We start from the raw sequence: 23,588 nt of genomic DNA on the forward strand, positions 1-23,588 counted from the left end.
AACCCACAAGACTGTGTGCAATAGGCATATGAGTGACCACTAGTGCCCTGGAAAAAGCAAAGGTGCAGGAGGGGGTCAAGCGGAGCATTCTAGTAAAAGCAGCCGACTCGTGCTAGTCTGTCCCCACCACGCCACCCCTTCCACTCTGAATACCTCAAGCAGCCACTTAGCAGCAAACTGAGCCAAAATGACTAAAGCATCTAAACAAGAAACAGTAGAGAAAGCATATATCTCAACCAGTTTTGGAATTCTTTTATTTGTGTGAACCCAAGAATCACTGATAATTAGCACAATCCAATAAAACACAGGAAGCAGTAGCTTAAAGAAATTAAAATACATCTAAGATTCTAAGTCCGGTTACAAGCCTAAAAAAGAACCCAGGCAGAGATATCTGTTGTTGTTAAGAAATCCCCTTGTGACCTGGGTACATTTTGCAAAGCCACAGGTTACAGTGTTACACAAGGGGCAAGGGAGGGCATGAGCTACCTTTGATGGGAGGCCAATGGGTAACTGTTCATGAAAACAGTAACTTACTGCCCAAAGATTAAGAAAACTCATGCTGGGGCAGGGAGTGGAAGGGGCAGGGGAGATGCCTGAAGGTCAAAAACTGAGCCCAAGCCCCAGTATGGCACAATTTTATGTATCCACTCAGGCTGAGTCTGCTCCAGTCTCTGCAATCTCATCTTGTACTGGTGGTGTTGAGGTGGAGGGTAGTGATTTGGTGCTTTGGGGAAGGGAAAAGGCAGCCGTTAAAATATAAAATTAATAGCCAGCATCCCCAGTTCCTCAACTGCAGCCAAAATATACGTGGTCAGGCCTTTTAGCAGTATCAGCTGGAGTGTGGTCAATTTCCAGACAGTGACATGCGTGCTGCAGAAGAGTAACTGCACACAATGGTAGCTCCCATGTCTGACTCAAGAGTGGCAGTCCAGGGGCTCAAAGGCTGTGATGCTTAGTGTGTCCAATGAAAAGAAGTACCACCCCTTCACTTCATTAAAAGCTCTCAGAAAGTATAGTAAATCTCAGGATAACAAAATAATTGAATACATAATGCATTTCTGTCTTTGTACCAAATATATTACCTACATCTTATTAACAAAAATTACATCTCTCATTACATATTTCTTAGATCAGAAGACTTTATTCATATTCAGTAATTCATGTAAAGGAAAAAATCTGTCCTAATTCTACATCACTAAGAAATATACTGTATTCCCTTTTTTTGATGTGAACTTTCCTAGGAAATTTCTCTTGTGCCCATTTAGTTTTATAAGAATGTTGTCTTGTGCTGTTATGTCAATATTCTGTTTTATTTCTATTATATTTTTCATAAACAAGGAAAACAGTTTTTCTTTAAAAAGTTAGATGTTTTCTCTTATTAATTCTGTCTCATGATATTTACAGCTGAGGAAAAACTGTTTTAACTTTAGTGTAAAATGGTTAACAACAGCAAATGATAAACTGTAAACACAGACATTTAATAAATAAAACAAGCACTTGAAAAAGTCCTTTGAAAGCAGACCTAGGGACATTACCTGCATCCTTTGTACATATTTTAAGAAAAGGCCAGATCTAAAAATGTACTGTCAAGAAACAAGCAAAGCAAATGCATACATAATGGGAGGTATTCTAATATAACTTTATGTGGTGTCCATTAGGAGTGACTGATGCAAACACCATTTGAAGCCTTAATCTAAATCTTTTACTCTGCGACAGATTTCTTCGGTGAAGTCTGAGCATTTTGCACTGCCTCCCAAATCTTTTGTTAAGCTCTGAGAAAAGGAAAAACCAAAAAAAAAAAAGACATTTATTTAAAGCCCTCTGTGAGATAGCAGCTGAGCAAGTTACCTGGCTGCTCTTTCATTTAGTTCCTCATTTCCAAGTGAGGCCCCAGCCCCCCACCAGCCACCTACCCCAAGAGGATTGGGAAAATCCAATTAGATAGTGACACAAAAACCCTCTGAAAAGAAAGAAATGCTCTCGCTACAAAGGGAAGCAGGGAGGCTTTCCCAAATTGTCCCTTCATCTATACAATAGACCCTAAGAACATCTGATTATGGACATTTAAATGAAAGAAAATACAAACAAGAGATTTCATAAATCCCTTGAATTTTTAAAGTTTAAAAAACCTAAGACATATTTTCACCTATTTTTGGAAGATGGGGAACAAATACTAAGGTACACTAATGCTTAAACTTCCCCCTTCAGGAAAGAAATTCTTCCATACGGTCACTCTGTTTTCTATCAGCTTATCTTCTCTTTACTCCTCAACAGATCTCAATATATTTAATTCTCTTGTCTCACTGCATCCTACACAATTAAAAGGGCCCACTGTGTAATTTAGGCATCTCTCTGCTGCACTCTATAGTGTGGCTTCTCAAAGAAAGCATCAGAATAAAAAACAAAGTCACATGCCCTTCAATACGACTATCAGGTTGTTACAAATAAGCTTGGATTTCTTATATTTTGGCCATAAGAAGTAATTTCAAATTATAGAATTTTTTAAAAAGAAGGAGCCAACCTTGAAGACATTATGCTAAATGAAATAAGCCAGTCACAAGAAGACGAACATTATATGATTCCACTTATATGAGGCACCTAGAGCAGTCAAATTCATAGATACAGAAAGTAGAAGGGGGGTTTCCAGGCACTGGTGGGGAGGGCAGGAAATAGGGAGTTACAGTCTAATGGAAAGAGAGCTTCAGTTTAAGAAAATGAAAAAGTCTGAAGATGGATGGTGGTGAAGGTTGCACAACAATGTGAAAGTACTTAATACCACTGGACTGTACACTTCAAAATTATTAAAATGGTCAATTTTATATAATGTACATTTTACCATAAATAAAGAAAAGAGAGAGACCTCAGATTAGGGATCAGCCATTAAGGTTCAGCCTTGTGAAGCCATGACCTCCTCCGTGCTCCTCTTACTTTCAAAATAATCCATCACACCCCTTCTGTGGGCCACAACTGCTTATGGAAACACTGAAGCTTGTTGGGTAAAAGCCAGACTGGGTGTGAACCCCAACTTTGCCATTTAAAAGCTGTCAGACTTTGGACAAATTACTTAATCTCTGTGTGCCTCATTTTCCTCATCTATAAAATGGGATTAATTATAGTATCTACTTCACAGAGAGGAAGAGAAGATTTGCTGAGATGATATATATAAAGAACATAAAATCATCTAAGTATTCAATTAATGTTAGCCATTATCATTACTTTTACACAACTTCTGTATTACTTTTGTACTACAGAGCACAGACTATAACATATAACACCACTGTATTAGAGACACATCTGCATCTCTATCTACCACTAGCTTCTGAACTGAGCTCCTTGAGGCCTGAGACCTTACCTTATTCCTCGTTTTATTATATTCTTCATACCTTATAACGTACACAATAGATGTTTGTTAGGAGGAGGAAAAAGTTCCCTAGAAAGTTAATGGACTTGGCCAAGATCACACAGCTAACAACAGGGTAACTAAGCTGGAACCGGCTCTGACTCCCAAACCACTGCTCTTCCCAGTGCCCACTGATGTCTATCAGTGCTTCTCAACCCTCTTCTGATGAAACATGTGGCTCCTCCCTTCAGAAAATGCACACGTGTGCACGCATACCCTGAGTTCACTCAGGGAGCCCACATTAAGAATACTTGTTCAACATCAGATCCCTTGGCCCTCTTGAGACCCATCACCTGTTCCCTTCACTCAGATAAAACACAGGGAAGAAATGTATTCTACCCAGAACAAGTGTGGCAAGATGACTGATACCTTTCCGTCCTTAATTGTAGCAAAACATGCAGCCTCAATTCTTGCTGCGTGGTCAAAAAGTCCCATGTGGCGCAGCATCATCACAGCACTGAGCAGGAGGGCGGTGGGATTGGCCATGTCCTTGCCTGCAATGTCCGGGGCGGTCCCATGAACCTACCCATGGAGAAAAACAGCACAATCAGGAGAGAGACAAGAACAAACAGCCCTCTTCCAGGGAAGCTGGCATCTTAATCATCTTTCCTCACCAATGGAAACAGTTACTGAATAGCTACTGTTCCAATTTATCAGACAGAGATCTTAGAAATAAAGCCTCAGAAAAATAAAGAGCTAAAGTAACCTTTTTTTAAAGTGCAAAAATATAGACTAACAATCTTTTCCAATCAACCTTTCGTAAAATATTTTTTTATTTTAGTTTGTTTGTTTTTTGCTTTTCTTTGAGGAAGATTAGCCCTGAGCTAACTACTGCCAATCCTCCTCTTTTTGCTGAGGAAGACTGGCCCTGAGCTAACATCCGTGCCCATCTTCCTCTACTTTTACATGGGACGCCTGCCACAGCATGGCTTGCCAAGCGGTGCCATGTCTGCACCCGGGATCAAACTGGCAAACCCTGGGCTGCTGAAGCACAACGTGCAAACTTAACTGCTGCGCCACCAGGCCAGCCCCTATAAAATATTTTAACTGAGGAAGGATACATAATAAATAATAAGGATACACAAATAAATTAGAGAGGAATGAACGAATAAACCAAGCTTATATCAAAAATCTAAACAAAGCATCATTTTCTTTCGACAATTGGAAAAACTCAAGAGTTAAAACATTTATGCAGATAACGCCTCCTAGGGTCTCATGCCATTCTGACTCGAATTCTGCTTCAGGCGTCACCAGGGTCCTTACCGACTCAAAGATGGCAACCCCGTTGGCTCCAATATTGCCACTTGGTGTCACACCAAGACCTCCAATCAATCCCGCACACAGGTCACTAGGGGCAGAAAAGCACTTCAAAGGATGTTTTGAAAAATCAAGCATCTCACCTAGCATTCAGACTCCAGGTTTTAAATACCATTCTCCAATAAAAGGAAGCAGGGCTCTGTAGAGAAATGGCTGATTCCAGGACTACAGTTAGGAAAAGAGAGGATGAGGCTGAAGCATCTTACTGTGTCAGAAACCTAATGATGGGCTGCACCAAGAGGACACAGGAGACGGCTCAAAGGGACTCCCACTGGCCAAGTCGGGACAGCACCAATACAAATGAGGAGAGTGATAGATATAGCCATTGAATAAAATAGAAACCATGGGCCAAACTGATATAGATAATTAGGCAGACAAATAAGAGAGAAGAAAAAGCTTATCCTTACAGTAGAATGTCAACTAATAAACGTAGAAGGAATAATGGACTTAGAAAATCACCATATGGCCAGCATCGTGTGTGTGTAGAGAGAGAGGAAGAAGAAAAAGGAGGAGGAGGAGGGGGAAGGGAGGGAATGGGAGAGAAAGAGAGAGAGTAACAAAGTGTGGTAAAATGTCACATTTGGGGAATGTGAGTGATGAGTACACAGGAATTCTTTGTATCATTCTTGCAGCTTTTCTCTAAGTCTGAAATTATGTCAAAAGCTACAAAAAAATTTGTAAAAATGACTACCCACCTACCTAGCTATACAAAACACTGAAATCAACTAACTCATAAAACATCTGAAAACCGGGAAAAGGGAACTAACGATTAGGGAACAACAGCCGCGAGGTGATTTGGCAAATAAATGAAAGAATAACCCAGCCAACTTGTAATCACCTGTATCACCACTTGAATTATTAGAATTCAACTAATATCTTATAACAAATGCTGTATTTTATAATATTTGATTGAAATTTTTAAGCCATAATTTGTCCTAGGATGTTTATAAATAAATATATGCTAAAAGGGTGCAGCTAGACTCACCTTAGGATGTCTCCATACAAATTTGGCATAACAAGAACATCAAACTGGGACGGATCTTGGACCATCTACAAGGAATGGATTTGTGCATTTAGCAATCAAAAACAGCACACCATACATACATACTATACACCACAAAAAATAGCAGGTAAGTATGAATATATACTTACATTCAAACATACTGTATCCAGGTACATCTCATTAAATTTAATATCTTTACAGTTTTCTGCAACTTCCCTGCATTTTTGCAGAAAAAGTCCATCTGACATTCGCCTGTATTTAATCAAATAAAAATTGCTGAAAGCAAAGACTTGCAGAAAGAAAAGGATCAAATCAGAGAAGTAAGTTAAAGACATTTAAGTTCCAGAAGACAAGATGTCTGATTTCAATTACAGTAAAATTCTTTTTTTAGGCAGTTAATAAAATGCAAATTGAAAATATTTTGGGAGGCCAGCCCCATGGCCGAGTGGTTAAGTTCATGTGCTCAGCTTCGGCAGCCCAGGGTTTCGCCAGTTCGGATCCTGGGCGCAGACATGGCACCACTCACCAGGCCATGCTGAGACGGCATCCCACATGCCACAACTAGAAGGATCCACAACTGAAAATATACAACTATGTACTGGGGGGCTTTGGGGAGAAAAAGGAAAAATAAAATCTTTAAAAGACAAAAAATATTTTGGGATACTTCTGAAAGCACAAAAATGTAAAACAGTGTGAGCATAATAAAGAAGACTATACTTTTACAGTGCTGTCCAGCAAAAATTAAGAAATATCTATTAATAAGAAAATGTTAAAATTACTTTAAAAGGTTAACTTATTCAATTATTTAAATGGCTTTACTATTTTATATGCTCAACACTTTCCTTAGGTTAGGAAACATGTTTCCTTATACATTCAGAGTTGGCCTTTAATAGACTGGGGACGAGGAGAATTGAAACAGCTAGAATAATACATCAGATGGCGTTAGCACTATTAGCACTGACTTGTAAGCCCCTGAGCATGTGGCCATTTTAGAAACACTCCCACTATTCCACTTCTACAACTTAAATGACCCTGCCCTTTTATCTATGTGGACTTAGTTAACTGGACACAGTATCTGGGGATCCAGTCTCCAGCTTCCTTCTCTGAAAATTCTCAGTCCCTCCTTAACCTTCCAGGACCTGAATTCCTGTCCCTTCCAAATTTGCTCCATTCACCCAGTGAGGCACACTTAATAGGAGTTTATGACACAAGAGAAATGCCTGACCCTCTGATTGGTTACAAGGTTATTTTTCAGAACTATCAGGAATCAATGAGCAAGCTGGAGCGAACAAAGGAAAGCCCTGTCATTCCTCTCCCACAAAGCAAGACAGGGTGCTGGCCCCCACAGGGACTCACATGATGTTGGCTTTGTGCACGGCTGTGACATTGCTCCGGTGATTGTTCCGGGCGTACTCAAATGCAAACTCAGCAATGCGCTTGCTCGCCTCCTCAGTGATAAGCTTAATGCTCTGCACAACTCCATCCACGATCTGAAAGAGAGGAAGTCTTGCCTCACTGGAAAGAGTGTGGCAACAACTCAGTGCTACACAGCTGGTGGTGTGTAGCCAACAGCATTTGTGACATGCTCCCACAGTGCCAGCTACCCTGGCACCATGCGTACAGTATGTCAGTGTGGTTAACGTTAACCCCAGCCCTACGGGGTAGAGATTATAAGCCCTGCTGTACAGACGAGGAAAACTGAGTTGCAGAGATGGTCACCTGCCTGAGAGCACATCTGTGAAGTTAAGGATTCAAAATACAAACAGAGGGATATTCCTAACCACTATGTCCTGCTCCTCCTAGCATCCATCTGAGCACTGCTGGCCAGAGACCCAGGACCAAGACAAACACCAACACCTCACAGAGGTGAAAGTGAACTGTCTCTGGGAGATATTTTCAGCTAGGCATTTGACCAACTGTGCCAAAGGCACAGAAAGCAACCCAACTAACAACAAAAAAGTATCTGAAATAAACATACCACATGCTCAATCCCACTGTATTCTCCTTCTGTGTTCTCTCGAATGGTGACAATATTTACGTCAGTATAAGGGGTTTTATAGCCTTCGATTGAGACACATGGCCGCACATTTGCATAAAGGTCAAATGTTTTACGCAGCAATAAATTCATAGATGGGTGACCAGCAGCTATTGGGGTCTTTAATGGGCCTGTAATAAAGAAGAATACCCAGATGACAATAGGATACATTCTAATCTTTTTTCTTCTTCTTTATAAACACAAGTACATAATGTTTATTTGAAATTTCAATTTTTTTTCACTTTTCCATTAGAGCTGTACTTAGGATCCTTTCTTTGGACGTGATGTAGTTGTGCCACATGTTGAACACACGTGTTTATGAACCAAGCAAGAGTCCTTTGAAAGGACAGGCAGACACTCTGTTTCGAAGTGTGATGTTCTCTTCATCGTGAATGAGTCCACCCATGGCTGGTCACTCTCAGGCAATCATTCGGTGCTCACTCTCTATATCACCTACTAACCCCCTGGGCTATCTGGTAAAATGTGTTCTGCCTCTAACTTGACCCTCTCCCTCAGATTCAAATGGAGGAAGAAAACTTCTTCATGGAGGCTTTCTGGAACACTACTGCATTCCTTAATAATACTGAGCACCTTCTGACTGAGGACCAAGCACTGTACCAGGTGCTTGACATGATCTAATCCTCGCCACCAATCCATGATGTATCAACTCTGTCATTTAAAAGGAGAGGAAAGGAAAGGGGGGCTGGCCCAGTGGCGCAGCGGTTAAGTTTGCATGTTCCACTTCTCGGTGGCCCGGGGTTCGCCGGTTCAGATCCTGGATGCGGACATGGCACCGCTTGTCAAAAGCCATGCTGTGGTAGGCGTCCCATGTATAAAAGTAGAGGAAGATGGGCATGGATGTTAGCTCAGGGCCAGTCTTCCTCAGCAAAAAGAAGAGGATTGGCAGCAGTTAGCTCAGGGCTAATCTTCCTCAAAAAAAAAAAAAAAAAAAAAAGAAAAGGAAAGGAAAGGGACCCGCCCGGTGGCGCAACAGTTAAGTTCACACATTCTGCTTTGGCAGCCCAGGGTTGGCCAGTTCGGATCCCGGGGGCGGACATGGCACCGCTTGGCAAGCCATGCTGTGGTAGGCATCCCACATGTAAAATAGAGGAAGATGGGCATGGATGTTAGCTCAGGGCCAGTCTTCCTCAGCAAAAAGAGGAGGATTTGCAGGAGATGTTAGCTCAGGGCTAATCTTCCTCAAAAAAAAAAAAAGTGAAGGAAAGCATCAGCCCCGGTGGCCTAGTGGTTAAGTTCGGCATGCTCTTCCTCAGCAGCCCAGGTTTGGTTCCTGGGTGCGGATCTACACAATTTATCTCCCAGTGGCTATGCTATGGCAGTGGCTAACATACAAAAAAAAAAAAGAGAGGAAGATTGGCAGCCAATGTTAGCTCAGCACAAACCTTCCTCAGCTAAAAAAAAAAGAAGGAAAAAAAACAAAATGAAGAGTAAGAAATTAGCCCAAGCCTCCCCCAGTCAGTGAGCGTCAGAGATGAGATTCAAACTTGGATCTGTCTGGATTTAAAGCCTATGCTGAATTTGAATCAGTCACATGTTAGTATTTTGAATCATGACCATAAGCATGAACTAAGTAAAATAATAATAAAAATGTAAAAAATTATGCAAAAGACCAATCTATGTGAAGATACATATATACTTTCATTTGACCTTTGCCAATAGTACTTTAATGTTTTTACTGGGGAAAAATATGTCCCAAAATTAAAAATAAAGCATCTTACTATGAATAAGTTGCTTCATAAAAGGACAGTTTTACTTTAATAGTCAGGCCTTAGTTAGTTTAAATGCATAAACTTTAAAAATATAGCACCTGTAGCAGAAATCAATAATAACCATCATATCCATTTCTGTGCTACCTTTCAAGCCCATCTTGTTCTTATCCATGGACTCTTTGGCTTCTGGAGGGATCATCCACTTTCCTCCCGGTCCTTGAATGGCAGTGACATTCCGCTCCTCCCACTGAATAGGCGCCTAGATGTCACACCACAGAGCACAGTGAACTGGAAAGCCTTAAACATGCCTGCCATTCACACTACAATTACAAACAAACTTCTTCAACTTTGGATGCAATTGGTGAAAACACACACAATAAAGGTCTAGGAAGTTCCTGGCATGCAAGATGAGATGTCATTCTCCAGCATGCCCAGAGGGATTCTCCACGTTACCCTTGCCCAGCCATCACTCCTAGCTGCCACCTACCCACTTTTTTTCACAACTTTTAATGTGGCTATAATTACAATACCACAAGGAGTGGAGAAATATGGTTTGCAGAAACATTACATAGTACTGATACATGGATGAACCTTGAAAACATTATGCTAAGTGAAAGAAATAAATCATATAAGACCATATATTATAAGATTCTATTTATATGAAATGTCCAGAATAGGCAAATCTACAGGTGGAAAGTAAATCCAGTGGTTACCTACGACTTGTGATGAGAGGGGCTAGGTGAGAGAGAGAAGGAATGGGGAGTGACTGCTAAAGAGTATGGGGTTTCTTTCTGGGTGATAAAAGTGTTGTAAAATTAGATTGTGGTGACGGCTGCACAACTCTATGACTGTACTAAAAACCACTGAATTGAATTACATACTTCAAATGTGTGAATTGTATGGTATGTGAATTACATCTCAATAAAGCAGTTAAAGAAAAACACAAAAAACAAGATATACTACATAACCTGCGAAGGCACCAGTTTTAAGGTATAAACCAGTGTCTTCCTTTCTTTCCACCCACATCCTTCAATGTGTACACGCACATCTAACAGCCAGCACACTGACTGAGCATGTACTAGGAATAGGAACAGAGTAAGACATGAGCCTGTTCACAAGGAGCTTACAATTGAGTGAGCGATCATATTTCAGTTCACTCGGGGAATTTGCTACTGCCTGAGTATCATTTCCTCTGTAGGAGTTTTAATTAGAAGCTCATATAGAAAAACAATGTATGTATAATTTAAATAAATTGCATTTCTTGATTTACAGCTGTTGATATAACCATCACTGTTTTAATCTTACACATTTTTTCACCTAGCAGCTATAAATAGCAATAATAAAGCATCATGTCAAACAAAATCCAAGTTTCCTAAATTCCCCAAAGAATTTTAAAATATCTACCTGCACTGGACCAGATGGCTTTCCTGGGGAATGCTACCAAACTTTCAGAGAGGATTTAATACCTATCCTTTTCAAGCTAGTCCAAAAAATTAGGGCAGATGAAACACTTCCTAACACATTCTATGAGGCCAACATCACACTGATACCAAAGCCTGACAAGGACAGCACGAAAAAGGAGAACTACAGGCCAATATTGCTGATGAACATAGATGCAAAAATTCTCAACAAAATTATGGCAACCTGAATTCAGCAATTCATCAAAAGGATCATACATCATGATTAAGTGAGAGTCATACCAGGGACACAGGGATGGTTCAACATCCGCAAATCAATCAACGTGATACACCACATCAACAAACTGAGGAATAAAAACCACATGATCATCTCAATAGATGCAGAGAAAGCATTTGACAAGATCCAACAGCCATTTGTGATAAAAACTCTGAACAAAATGGGGATAGAAGGGAACTACCTCAAATAATAAAGGCCATATATGACAAACCCACAGCCAACATCATACTCAATTGGCAAAAACTGAGCACCATCCCCCTGAAAACAAGAACAAGACAAGGATGCCCTCTCTCACCACTCTTATTCAACATAGTACTGGAGGTTTTGGCCAGAGCAATTACGCAAGAGAAAAGAATAAAAGGAATCCAAATAGAGAGGGAAGAAGTGAAACTCTCGCTGTTTGCAGACGACATGATCTTATATATAGAAAACCCCAAAGAATCCACTGGAAAACTCTTAGAAGTAATCAACAACTACAGCAAAGTTGCAGGGTATAAAATCAATTTACATAAATCAGTAGCATTTCTATACTCTAATAACGAACTACCAGAAAAAGAACTCAAGAACACAATACCATTCACAATCGCAACAAAAAGAAAAAAATACCTCGGGGTGAATTTAACTAAGGAAGTGAAAGACCTATACAAGGAGAATTACAAGGTTTTTCTGAAAGAAATGGATGACAACATAAAGAGATGGAAAGACATTCCACGCACATGGATTGGAAGAATAAACATAGTTAAAATGTCCATTCTACCTAAAGCAATCTACAGATTCAACGCCATCCCAATCAGAATCCCAATAACATTCTTTACAGAAATAGAACAAAGAATCCTAAAATTCATATGGGGCAACAAAAGTCCCCAAATTGCCAAAGCAATCCTGAGAAAAAAGGACAAAGCTGGAGGCATCACAATCCCTGACTTCAAAACATACTGCAAAGCTACAGTAATCAAAACAGCATGGTACTGGTACAAAAACAGGTGCACAGATCAATGGAACAGAATTGAAAGCCCAGAAATAAAACCACACATCTATGGACAGCTAATCTTTGACAAAGGAGCTGAGGGCCTACAATGGAGAAAAGAAAGTCTCTTCAACAAATGGTGCTGGGAAAACTGGAAAGCCACATGTAAAAGAACGAAAATTAACCATTCTTTTTCACCATTCACCAAAATAAACTCAAAATGGATCACAGACCTAAAGGTGAGACCTGAAACCATAAGGCTTCTAGAAGCAAATGTAGGCAGTACACTCTTTGACATCAGTATTAAAAGGATCTTTTCAGACACCATGTCTTCTCAGACAAGGGAAACAACAGAAAGAATAAACAAATGGGACTTCATCAGACTAAAGAGCTTCTTCAAGGCAAAGGAAAACAGGATTGAAACAAAAAAACAACCCACTAACTGGGAAAAAATATTTGCAAGTCATACATCCAACAAAGGCTTAATATCCATAATATATAAAAAACTCACACAACTCAACAATAAAAAAATCATACAACCCAATCAAAAAACGGGCAGGAGACATGAACAGACATTTCTCCAAAGAAGATATACAGATGGCCAATAGGCACATGAAAAGACATTCATCATCGCTGATCATCAGGTAAATGCAAATCAAAACTACACTAAGATATCACCTTATACCCATTAGAATGACAAAAATAACTAAAACAAACAGTAACACATGTTGGAGAGATTGTGGAGAGAAAGGAACCCTGATAAACTGCTGGTGGGAATGCAAACTGGTGCAGTCACTATGGAAAACAGTATGGAGATTCCTCAAAAAATTAAAAATAGAACTAACATACGATCCAGCCATTCCACTATTGGGTATCTATCCAAAGAGCTTGAAGTCAGCAATTCCAAAAGTCCCATGCACCCCAATGTTCACTGCAGCATTATTTACAATAGCCAAGACGTGGAAGCAACCTAAGTGCCCATCAACAGATGATGGATAAAGAAGATGTGGTATATATACACGATGGAATACTACTCAGCCATAAAAAAGAACAAAATCGTCCCATTTGCAACAACACGATGGACCTTGAGGGAATTATGTTAAGTGAAATAAGCCAGATAGAGAAGGACAATCTCTGTATGACTTCACTCACATGAAATATTTAAAAATGCAGACAAAGAGAAGAGATTAGTGGCTACCAGGGGAAAGGTGGGGTGGGGGGTGGGCACAAGGGGGGAAGGGGTGCACCTACAACACGACTGACAAACAATAATGTACAAGTGAAACTTCACAAGATTGTAACCTATTATTAACTGAAGAAAAATTAAATTAAAAAGAATATCTACCTGCATTGAAGCTATTAAAATATCTACCTGTTAGAATAATAATACTTCAGGCTTGATGATAATACCACATCAGAAATTTTTTTTTTAAGAAGTCTTTCAAAATCTCTTATATCATTTTTTGAAATATCAATTCAATTTTCCTTTTTGGCAGGAAGGCAGACTGAGGTAGACCGGTGACTTGGCAGGGCTTAAAGACCTTAAACCCAGGCAGGATTCAAAGATCCACAAATATGCCAGCACTACTTTGATTACTTCATATACAACCGAAGCTAATGCAGGAGCTTAAACTATCGACAAAGACAGCTGCAAACAACACTGTTAAAGTTAAAATCTGTGAAGACGAACAACAGACCTTACGAACTGCAGACAAACGGGAACAATTCATTCCGTTTCACAGGGTTCACAGACTCCAACTGGCCAAGAAAACTTTTCTACAAATTATTATTAAAGGTAATTTTTAAGCCCACTTACTTTGGCAGCATCAAATATCTTCATAACTGCAGCTGAAATTTCTGGGCCAATACCATCTCCTGGAATTAAAGTTACTGTCTGAACCTGAATACAAGAAATCATCAAAGAAGATAGTAAGGATTGATTTTTGAAGGTTTAAAAAAGAGTATCATTGACAAAGAAATCCAGTTTATGGCGGGGGGGGGATCTCAAAAAAACCCAAATGCCTTTAAGAAAAGAGACCTACCAACTGCCCAAGGGCTAGTCAAAATGGAGGTAAGAGTCAAGAGACTCCACAATTCTACTCTTTACCTGAGTTCAGGGGTTTTAAAAAGAATTTAAGTGATGCCCTATAGATAAAACAAAAATAAATTAAACTACCATGTAGACATCCCAATTGATATTTCTTTTCGGACAAGCTAGAAAGAGACCAATTAATTCAAGTCTGTAAAACCAAAAAGAACAAAGAATTTCAACAATGTTCTCTCACTAAAATTTACAGGGTTTCTAATGAGAGTAAGCGCTTTCTTCTCCAGTGGAATCCTGGAAAGCTTAGTTTCTCACACCACTTCTTCAGTCTTACAAAACACTTTCAGACACATTTCCAGAATACCACTGAGGTCTGTTTTGGTACTCAGAGAAAATCAGACTTCACATCAAGAGAGGGTCTCTATTTTTCCGAGTTCCTCTATAAAACTGGTTCCTTAAGGACAAATGCAATCTAAATAAGCTCAGCAAAGTTTATCTGCAACCAATAAGAATAGCATATGTGGGGGCCGGCCCCATGGCGGAGTGGTTAAGTTGCAAGCGCTCTGCTTCAGGGGCCCAGGGTTTCACCGGTTCGGATCCTGGGCGTGGACATGGCACCACTCATCAGGCCATGTTGAGGCGGTATCCCACATGCCACAACTAGAAGGACCCACAACTAAAAAAATATATACAACTATATACTGGGAGGATTTGGGGAGAAGAAGAAGAAGAAGAAAAAATATGACTGGCAGCAGTCGTTTGCTCAGGTGCCAATCTTTTAAAAAAAAAAAGCTAGGTTCACTATTCTTGAGCTTTAAGTGCAAGCCTCATTCTGCCTCTTTTGCATAAGCAGAGACAAAAGAACTCTTTGGCTTCTTCTTTTGATTCTCCCAACATGTAATAATAAATGTCATCAGGCCACCAGAAAAATCTACTTTTCTTCCACAGTACCAAAGGCAAATGGGAAAAAACGTGCCACGGTCTTATACATCCCTCAGAATAAGATGTTTATGGGCATATAGGCATTATGAAATCCAAATCAGATTTCCTAAGAAGGGGGTAAAATAAAAACGTATAGGAAGTCACTGACCCACAGTCTTAGAACACTCTAAAAATGTGGCATCAGCTTTTAAAGCACAGAACTCTAATGTTGAGAATTCTAAAACCAGCAGATTTAACGAGAAATAGGTGATCCACTAACATGCTAGTTTATAAAGACTTCCTAAGGAAAGTATATGCCTACAGGGCTTATCTTACAGATGTCTGAGGCATTCCTAACTGGCGACCAATCAACTGTTTTTAGGGAAGCTCACAAAATAAAAATGCAAAGCGGGTTTTGAAGCTTCTCAACAATTTTCTCTCAACTTGTACTAGTTTTGAAAAAAACCATCTTACCAAAATGAGATTGTGAAATAAAGTAACAGGCTCAAGGGTAATTTCTATCTATTTTTAACAAGGCTCTTTGAAGACATTAATGTGACAGGCTTACACAGCCAGCTGTAATGTAATTCTTTCAAATGTGCAAGTGACCTAATAAATTTATGCATGTTAGCCAATAATTTAAATACATAGTCTAAGTATGGCCAATATTCCCTAATTTTAAATAAATGGAGATAAAATGCTATATAATAAATGTGTTAGAGCATCTTTCTTGAGAAACTTCTAAAAGGAAAATATAAAAATGTAATTATACTCACACCACCAGCAAAACCTCTGGTCACCTGTTTTTGGTTGTGGAATGCCCCCAGCAGCCGAGAGACCTACATTAATATCAACAAAAAAATATCATGCACAGAATTAAACCACATATAGTAAAAGGTAGAGATGAAGCCATTTCTGATGGCTGATAATGCTGCAAATTTGCACAGACATATTTGGGAACTTTCAAGGCATATTTTTCTCATATATTAGCTCAAAGTGGCAAGCTATCTCAGATTTGAAAACCTAAACATTCAGTTTACCTTTGCTTTGAGAATTTAAGTACTATATACTTTAAATCAATTTTATGAATATAAGTTGTCAAAAGACGTTGAAGGTAGAATGAAACTATACTTTTTTTAGCTCAAACAATGGATTTTTCTCAGATGAATATTGGATTTTTTCTCCCATGAATATTAAGAAATCACACTTCATAATAAAATCTAAAAAAAGTTTACTTAATGCTATTTTGACATCTGTGTCATATACAATAAAGATTTTAACTAAATAATTTATTTCTTCTGATAATACAGGTAATGTGGTCATTATTATTAATTGCTGGGATGGGGAAAGATACAAAAAGGGAAAAAAAAAATCACCTAGTAACCTCACTACCCCAAGATGTTACCACTGGTACATTTTTTTTCCACTTAACACTATTACATGCCAGAAATATAAATTTTAAAATGTTATTTCAAACTTGAAAAACTTGGCCCTTGAAAACTGGTACAAAGTCATATTACATTATAAGAAACAGAATGTAATCAAAGAAACTGGGTACATAGACCAAAGGTATTAAAATGTATTAAAAGTTTTAAAGGTAACTTTTTTTTATGCTAGATACATGAGCAAAGATGCATTTGTTACATCCTGCCTTAGTCTTCCTTTTTGGGGACAGTTCTTACAAGACCTGAACCTTTGCTGTAATATTGGCATCTACTAACAAGACACCAACGAACAGTCAAGAAGATACGAATGAGCTGTATTCTCTAACCTGGTGTCTACAGTCATTTCTCCAGACTGAAAATAAAAGATAGGGCAAGACCCGAAAGAATACTCTGCCAAAACCACTGGCAAAAATTTTAATCCTAGACTGAAACAAAAAGACAACCCACCAACTGGGAAAAAATATTTGCAAATCATATATCTGACAAAAGGTTAATCTCCATAATATATAAAGAACTCACACAACTCAACAATAAAAAATCAAACAACCCGATCAAAAAATGGGCAGGGAGTATGAACAGACATCTCTCCAAAGAAGATATACAGATGGCCAATCGGCACATGAAAAGATGCTCATCATCACTGATCATCAGGGAAATGCAAATCAAAACTACACTAAGACATCACCTTACACCCATTAGAATGGCTATAATAACCGAGACAAAAAATAACAAATGTTGGAGAGGATGTGGAGAAAAGGGAAACCTCATACACTGCTGGTGGGAATACAAACTGGTACAGCCACCATGGAAGACAGTATGGAGATTTCTCAAAAAATTAATAATAGAAATACCATACAATCCAGCTATCCCACTACTGGGTATTTAACCAAAGAATCTGAAATCAGCAATTCAAAAAAACTCATGCACCCCTATGTTCACTGCAGCATTATTCACAATAGCCAAGACATGGAAGCAACCCAAGTGCCCATTGACTGATGACTGGATAAAGATATGGTATCTATACACACACACAATGGAATACTACTCAGCCATAAAAAAATGACAAAATCATCGCATTCACAACAACATGGATGGACCTTGAGGGTATTATGTTAAGCGAAATAAGCCAGATAGAGAAAGACAAACTCTGTCTGATTCCACTTATATATGGAAGATAAACATGTGGACAAAGAGAAGAGATTAGTGGTTACCAGAGGGAAGGGGGGTGGTGGTGGGGGTGTGGGCACAAACGTTGAAGAGGCGCACCTATAAGATGACTGACAATAATGTACAACTGAAATTTCACAATGTTGTAAACTATCATAACCTCAATAAAAAAAAAATTTTAATCCTAGAACATGATTCATCCACCAGCGGATGGGCTATTAGAAGAGAGGCCAGTTAAAGGCTACTGTGAACTACAATGAGATATCACCTCACACACATCAGAATGGCTATTATTAAAGACAAGAAATAACAAGTGTTGGAGAGGTTGTGGAGAAAAGAGAACCCTCATACACTGCTGGTAGGAATACAAACTGGTGCAGCTACTATAGAAAACAGTACGGAGATTCCTTAAAAAATTAAAAAAGAATGGGGCTGGCCCCGCGGCTGACTGGTTAAGTTCGCGCGCTCCACTGCAGGTGGCCCAGTGTTTCGTTGGTTCGAATCCTGGGCATGGACATGGCACTGCTCATCAAACCACGCTGAGGCAGCGTCCCACATGCCACAACTAGAAGGACCCACAAGAAACAATATACAACTGTGTACCGGGGGAGCTTTAGGGAGAAAAAGGAAAAAAATAAAATCTTTAAAAAAGAAAAAAATTAAAAAAGAATACCATATGATCCAGCTATTCCACTTCTGGGTATTTATCCAAAGAACATGAAATAAACAATTCAAAAAGATATATGCACCCCTATGTTCATTGTAGTATTATTCATAATAGCCAAGATGTGGAAGCCCACCAACTGATGAATGGATAAAGAAGATGTGGTATATATATATATATATATATATATATACACACACACACACAATAGAATATTAATCAGTCATTAAAAAAAAGACAAAATCCTCCCATTTGCAACAACATGGATAGACTCTGAGGGTATTATGCTAAGTGAAATAAGTCAGACAGAGAAGGACAAATACTGTATGATTTTACTCCTATGCGGAAGATAAACAAACATATAGATAAGGAGAACAGATTTGTGGTTACCAGAAGGGACGGGGCTTGGGGAAGGGCAAAAGGGGTAAAGGGGCTCATACGTATCGTGACAGATAGAAACTAGACTTTTGGTGGCGAACACAATGCAGTCTATGCAGAAGCTGAAATATAATAATGTACACCTGAAATTTACACAATGTTATAAACCAATGTCACCTCAGTAAAATAATTTTAAAAAATAAAAATAAAAGCTACTCTGTGACAAGCAACGTTATAAAATTTGCATGAGACCTCCTCTCCACCCCCCAAAAAGAAGGGAAAGACATTCACACAAAACATACCCATGTCTTTGTGACAAATGACCCAGCCAACGACTGATTTAAAATGTAAATCCACGAGTGCAAAGATTTTTATGTTTTGCTCACTGTTTTATCTCCAGGCCTAGAACAGTGGCTGGCTCATAGTGGGTGCTCAATAAAAACATTTTTTGGAAAAACTGAGGCCAGCCTCAAGCATCTATCTGACAAGTTCCCACACCAGTAAACAGCTTTAATATTTGCATTGATTTTCTCTAACCACCAGTCACTTCCATGGTTGTCATCTCTCCTACATGACCTTAGAATAGGTAGTACTACATTTGAATCATTAAAATCACCCAGAACTTTCAGTAAAGTAAGATTTCTTAAAGCATAGATGGTCATCTACCTTATAATGTACTTGTACATATATACTACATTATTTTATTTCTATAAAACCTGGAGAGATAGGTATTAGTGGTCCTTTTCAGATAAGAAGACTAAGGCCGGGGCCAGCCCTGTGGCCAAGAGGTTAAGTTCGCGCGTTCCGCTGCAGGCGGCCCAGTGTTTCGTCGGTTCGAATCCTGGGTGCGCACATGGGACTGCTCATCAGGCCACACTGAGGCGGTGTCCCACGTGCCACAACTAGAAGGACCCAAAACTAAGATTATACAACTATGTACCAGGAGGCTTTGGGGAGAAAAAGGAAAAAAATAAAATCTTTGGGAAAAAAAAAAAAAAAGACTAAGGCCAAGCTCAGAGAGCCTGGACTGAACTTCTGACTTCAGGTTCTGGGCCATCCTAATTCACAGCTCCTCATTTCCCTTTTCACCTTCATACTCCAACTTAAAAACAAATACAGTGTTGGAGGTATGGCAGGTACTCATTCAATAAATGCCTGCTGATGGGGAATTGGCGCATTGTACAGTAAATACTGTACTGTAAATACACTACTTTAGAGCCAGAAAGGTCTTTAGAAACCCACTATTTTCTCTAAATAAAGCTTTTTAGAAAAAAAAATTTTAAGCTACAGATCCCTTTTTTCAAATAAAAACTTAAATGGAACCCCAATAGAGGAATTGCTCTGATTGAAACCCACATCCAGCTCAGCATCCCCACCATCCTGGGGCATCAAGTCTCTGAAGCACCTGCTCCAATCCCTAAAGGGAGAAACGGGCCTACAGAGGTCAAATGATTGCCAAAGGTCACACAGGGAGTCCAAGCCAGAGGAGAACCTCGTCTTCTGATTCCACAACCCATGACTTTCCGAACACCTAGCATGTGGATTTTTTCTTGTAGACCACACTAAAGACAAAGCAAATTTACTAGCACATTCCTTAGCAACAGGGCTGCTTCAGTCCCTCATTCTGAAGGCTTACTGTACCTACCAAAATGAATTAGGTGTTGAGTAAGCTCAGTGATTAAAGGATTGATTCCTTTTTAGACAGTGAGACATAAGTTGCTTTACCTTCAGGAACAAATGCGACGTAAGTTACCAGCACACACAAACCCAGGTGTGAAGAGGGTAACAAAGAATCCTGTTACTGAATAAAACCCAGTTATTGATGCCCAAGAACCAGTGTCTGCTTGGTGACTGAAAGATAAATATATTGATAGCTAGGAAAGCTTCAGATATTTGTGTTCCTTCTGCAAGTACTAGGTGCTTTCAGATTACTTGATTTAATCCTTAAACAACTTCATGAGGCAAGTATAGATATTTCACAGATGGACATATAAGGCTCAGAGATGTTAAGTAATTTCCTTAGGGTCACACATCCAATCAGTGGCACTGCCAGGATTTAAACCTAAGATTCCTGAATTCCAGTGTAGAGCTCTTTTCACTAGATAACAGTGTATCTGGACCTCTTTTTAAACTCAACACAAAAAAGAAAAATAGTATCAAATTTTACAGAAAAAGAATTATACTGCTTATGGAAGATTTCTAGGCCACCACTCTTTAAGAGCAACAGGAGACTCGAGGACCCATTTTTCCCTGTGCCTATACTGTGCTGTGTGAACTCGGCCACAGAGCAGGCAGAATGGGACTGAGAGCTGGGAACCACGACGCCTGGCTTCCTCTGCCAGTTCTGACACCGACTTCCCGTGTGACCTTGAGCAATTACGCCTTCAGAAACAGGTTACCTCCCCGAGGAACCAAGGAACCGCAGAGCCGGTCGGAAACCCTTTTCAGCTCCGGCATGAGCTGTTAAGGAGAGCGAGAGCTCTTCAGGTCGCAGCATTCCCACCAACAAAGGGGGAAAGGCAGGCGCGGCGCCTCCCTCGCCGAGGGTCCCGGTGGTACTGCCCCGGTGGAAGGGGCCTCGCGTCCTCCGACGGGGAAACAGCCGCAAGGGCAGACTGGAAGGAGCTCCACGGGGCGCAACCATCTGCCCGGGGCGTGGCCCCGCGATTCCCTCATCTGGGAGAGCCTCAGCCCGTGAGGTCAGGAGCCAGGGGCCGAGCAGACCCCGGGGGAGGCCCGGGCCATGCCAGGGGGACGCTCCGCGGCAACAGCACGGGGGCAGGGCCGCAGCCTCGGGAGCGGCCGGGCCGGCGGGGCCGGGCCGACGGCTCCTGTGACCTTCCCGGGCTCAGCGCGAGGCGCGCGTTCCGGCCCGGGCGGATGCGGGCGGTGGCACCAGGGCTCGCCAGGAGCAGGCCCAGCGCCCCCCGCCTTGACCTTGACGCCGTCCCCGCCTCAGGCGGGGCCATCCGGCGCAGGGCTGCCCACACATCGCACGCGGGCCACCGTGTGAGGCGCACGGGCGACCGGGACAGACGCCCAAACGGTCCCTGGCGGCCGCGCGCCGCCGCCTCCCCATCCGGGCCCGCCCCACCCCAGCACGCGGCCCGCCTGCCTGCCCCACGCCGGCCTGCCCGGCGCTCACCTTGGACATCCACGCGGGCCCGGCCATCGCGCCCCCTCCTCGGCACGGCCCCAGCGGCGGCAGCAGTGCGCAGATGCGCGGCGCGCGCCCGGAGCCCGCCCCCGCCGGGCCCCGCCCCAAGGCCCCGCCCCCGCGGGCACGCCCCCGCGGGCACGCCGGAGGGATTCTCCGCTCTCGCTCCCCGCCCCAGCCCTGGGGGCCCACCACCTCCGCCGGCCAATCGCCGGGCTAGTCTCGCGGTGTCGGACGCCGCCGAGCGCGGAGCAGCGACCCGGGAGCTGCCTGACCGTGATCTCCCGGAAGTCTCCTCTCGCTTTTCCTTCGTTCGTTGATTCACTGTTTAGATAAGAAGTTTGTTCCGCGCCTACTAGATGCCCGTCACTCTTCTAGATTTGGGGGATATGGCTTCTCCCACGGAGTCTACAGTCTCGTGGAGGCAGATAGATAATTTACTCATTCCACGGATTTTTACTTTAACAGCTTAATTGAGGTATAATTTATATACCATGAAATTCACTCACTGTAAGTTCAGTGATTTTTAGTAAATGTAAACAGTTGCACAGATCACCAGAATCCAGTTTTTGAACATACGGAAATGTTCCTGTGTGCGTTTGCCTTCAATCCTGTCTCCCATGCCAGGTCCCAGGCAGCTACTGATCTGCTTTCTCTCTTTAGAGCCCTACAAATATTTTTGAGCTACAACTAGATTCCAGACACTGTTCTAAGTGCTTGGACTTACAGTCCAGTAGGAAAGACAGACCTCAAGTATCACACAAAGACGTAATTTAAAACCTCGATGAGTGTCAAGAAGCAAAAGTGCACAGAGCTATGAGAAGGCAAAATCAGGAACCTGATTCAAATCTAACAGAGAGACCAGAGCAGGCTTCCCTCAGGAAATAACACCCTTCCTCTTTGTCCTCTGCTCAGCAACCACAATCCTGAAGTTCCACTGATCTCGGCCCCTAGCTGGGTGCCCAGGAGGTGGGGTGATTTAGACTAAGTCTCCCCTCACCCCAACATGGAAAGCGTTCTGTCCAGAGAGGAGCTACCCAGCCGCCCAGAGAGCTGATGAATTAGGTGGAGAAACGATGCCAAAGGTTTTCATGAGATAAGTAATAAACCTGCAGCAAAGTCTGTGGCCTTGTCGGGATAGAGGAATCCCATCAACCTCTTCACCGTGGCCTTCTCATCAGGCCCTGGAGTCCCATCCTGAAGTGTTCTCCACAGTCCTCTTCACCTTCATCCCCCTCACCACCCCTGCCCTCATCCAGGCCTGACCATTTCATGCCCAGACTGTTGCAACAGCCCCCTCACCCACCAACCTCCCCCTTCCAGTTTCTCCCCACAGTCCTCTCCTTCAGGCACAGCTCTAACCAGGGTTCCACCCTGGCTTTAAAACCTCCTGGCTCTCCCTTGCATTCACCTCTCACCACTCTCTTTTCTCAGCCATATTTCCTGTTACTCCTTCCAGCCCTAAAGTCCTGGAGTGCCAGCCAAGTAGGATTCTGGCTAGCCCCCAAATGCTTCCCATATTTTCTCTGCCCTTTGGTTATGCCATTCCTTCTGCCTGAATGCCTTCTTGCCCCATTTTCAACCTGTTGAAATTCCAGGCACTTTTGAAGACTCAGCTTAGATATTGGTTCCTTTGGGAAGCCCCCAAGACCTGCTCACGTGTCC

General features: G+C 41.5%; 1 protein-coding gene across 1 annotated transcript; it reads right to left on the minus strand.

Annotated features, from left to right (window-relative positions):
- Window positions 1-228: 228 nt before the first annotated feature.
- IDH3A (isocitrate dehydrogenase (NAD(+)) 3 catalytic subunit alpha) lies at window positions 229-22,048 on the minus strand. Its single transcript, XM_046653875.1, has 11 exons — window positions 21,912-22,048; window positions 15,889-15,951; window positions 13,964-14,047; window positions 9,630-9,744; window positions 7,699-7,886; window positions 7,077-7,210; window positions 5,870-5,972; window positions 5,703-5,767; window positions 4,664-4,748; window positions 3,770-3,922; window positions 229-1,772 (listed from the first exon to the last, which is right to left on the minus strand). Exons 1-11 carry the CDS (start codon window positions 21,936-21,938, stop codon window positions 1,689-1,691), a joined length of 1,101 nt encoding a protein of 366 aa, XP_046509831.1. The 5' UTR covers window positions 21,939-22,048; the 3' UTR covers window positions 229-1,688.
- Between the last annotated feature and the right edge of the window lie 1,540 nt (window positions 22,049-23,588).

Source organism: Equus quagga, chromosome 2, assembly GCF_021613505.1.
Source record: "Equus quagga isolate Etosha38 chromosome 2, UCLA_HA_Equagga_1.0, whole genome shotgun sequence".
NCBI classification, from domain to species: Eukaryota; Metazoa; Chordata; class Mammalia; order Perissodactyla; family Equidae; genus Equus; species Equus quagga.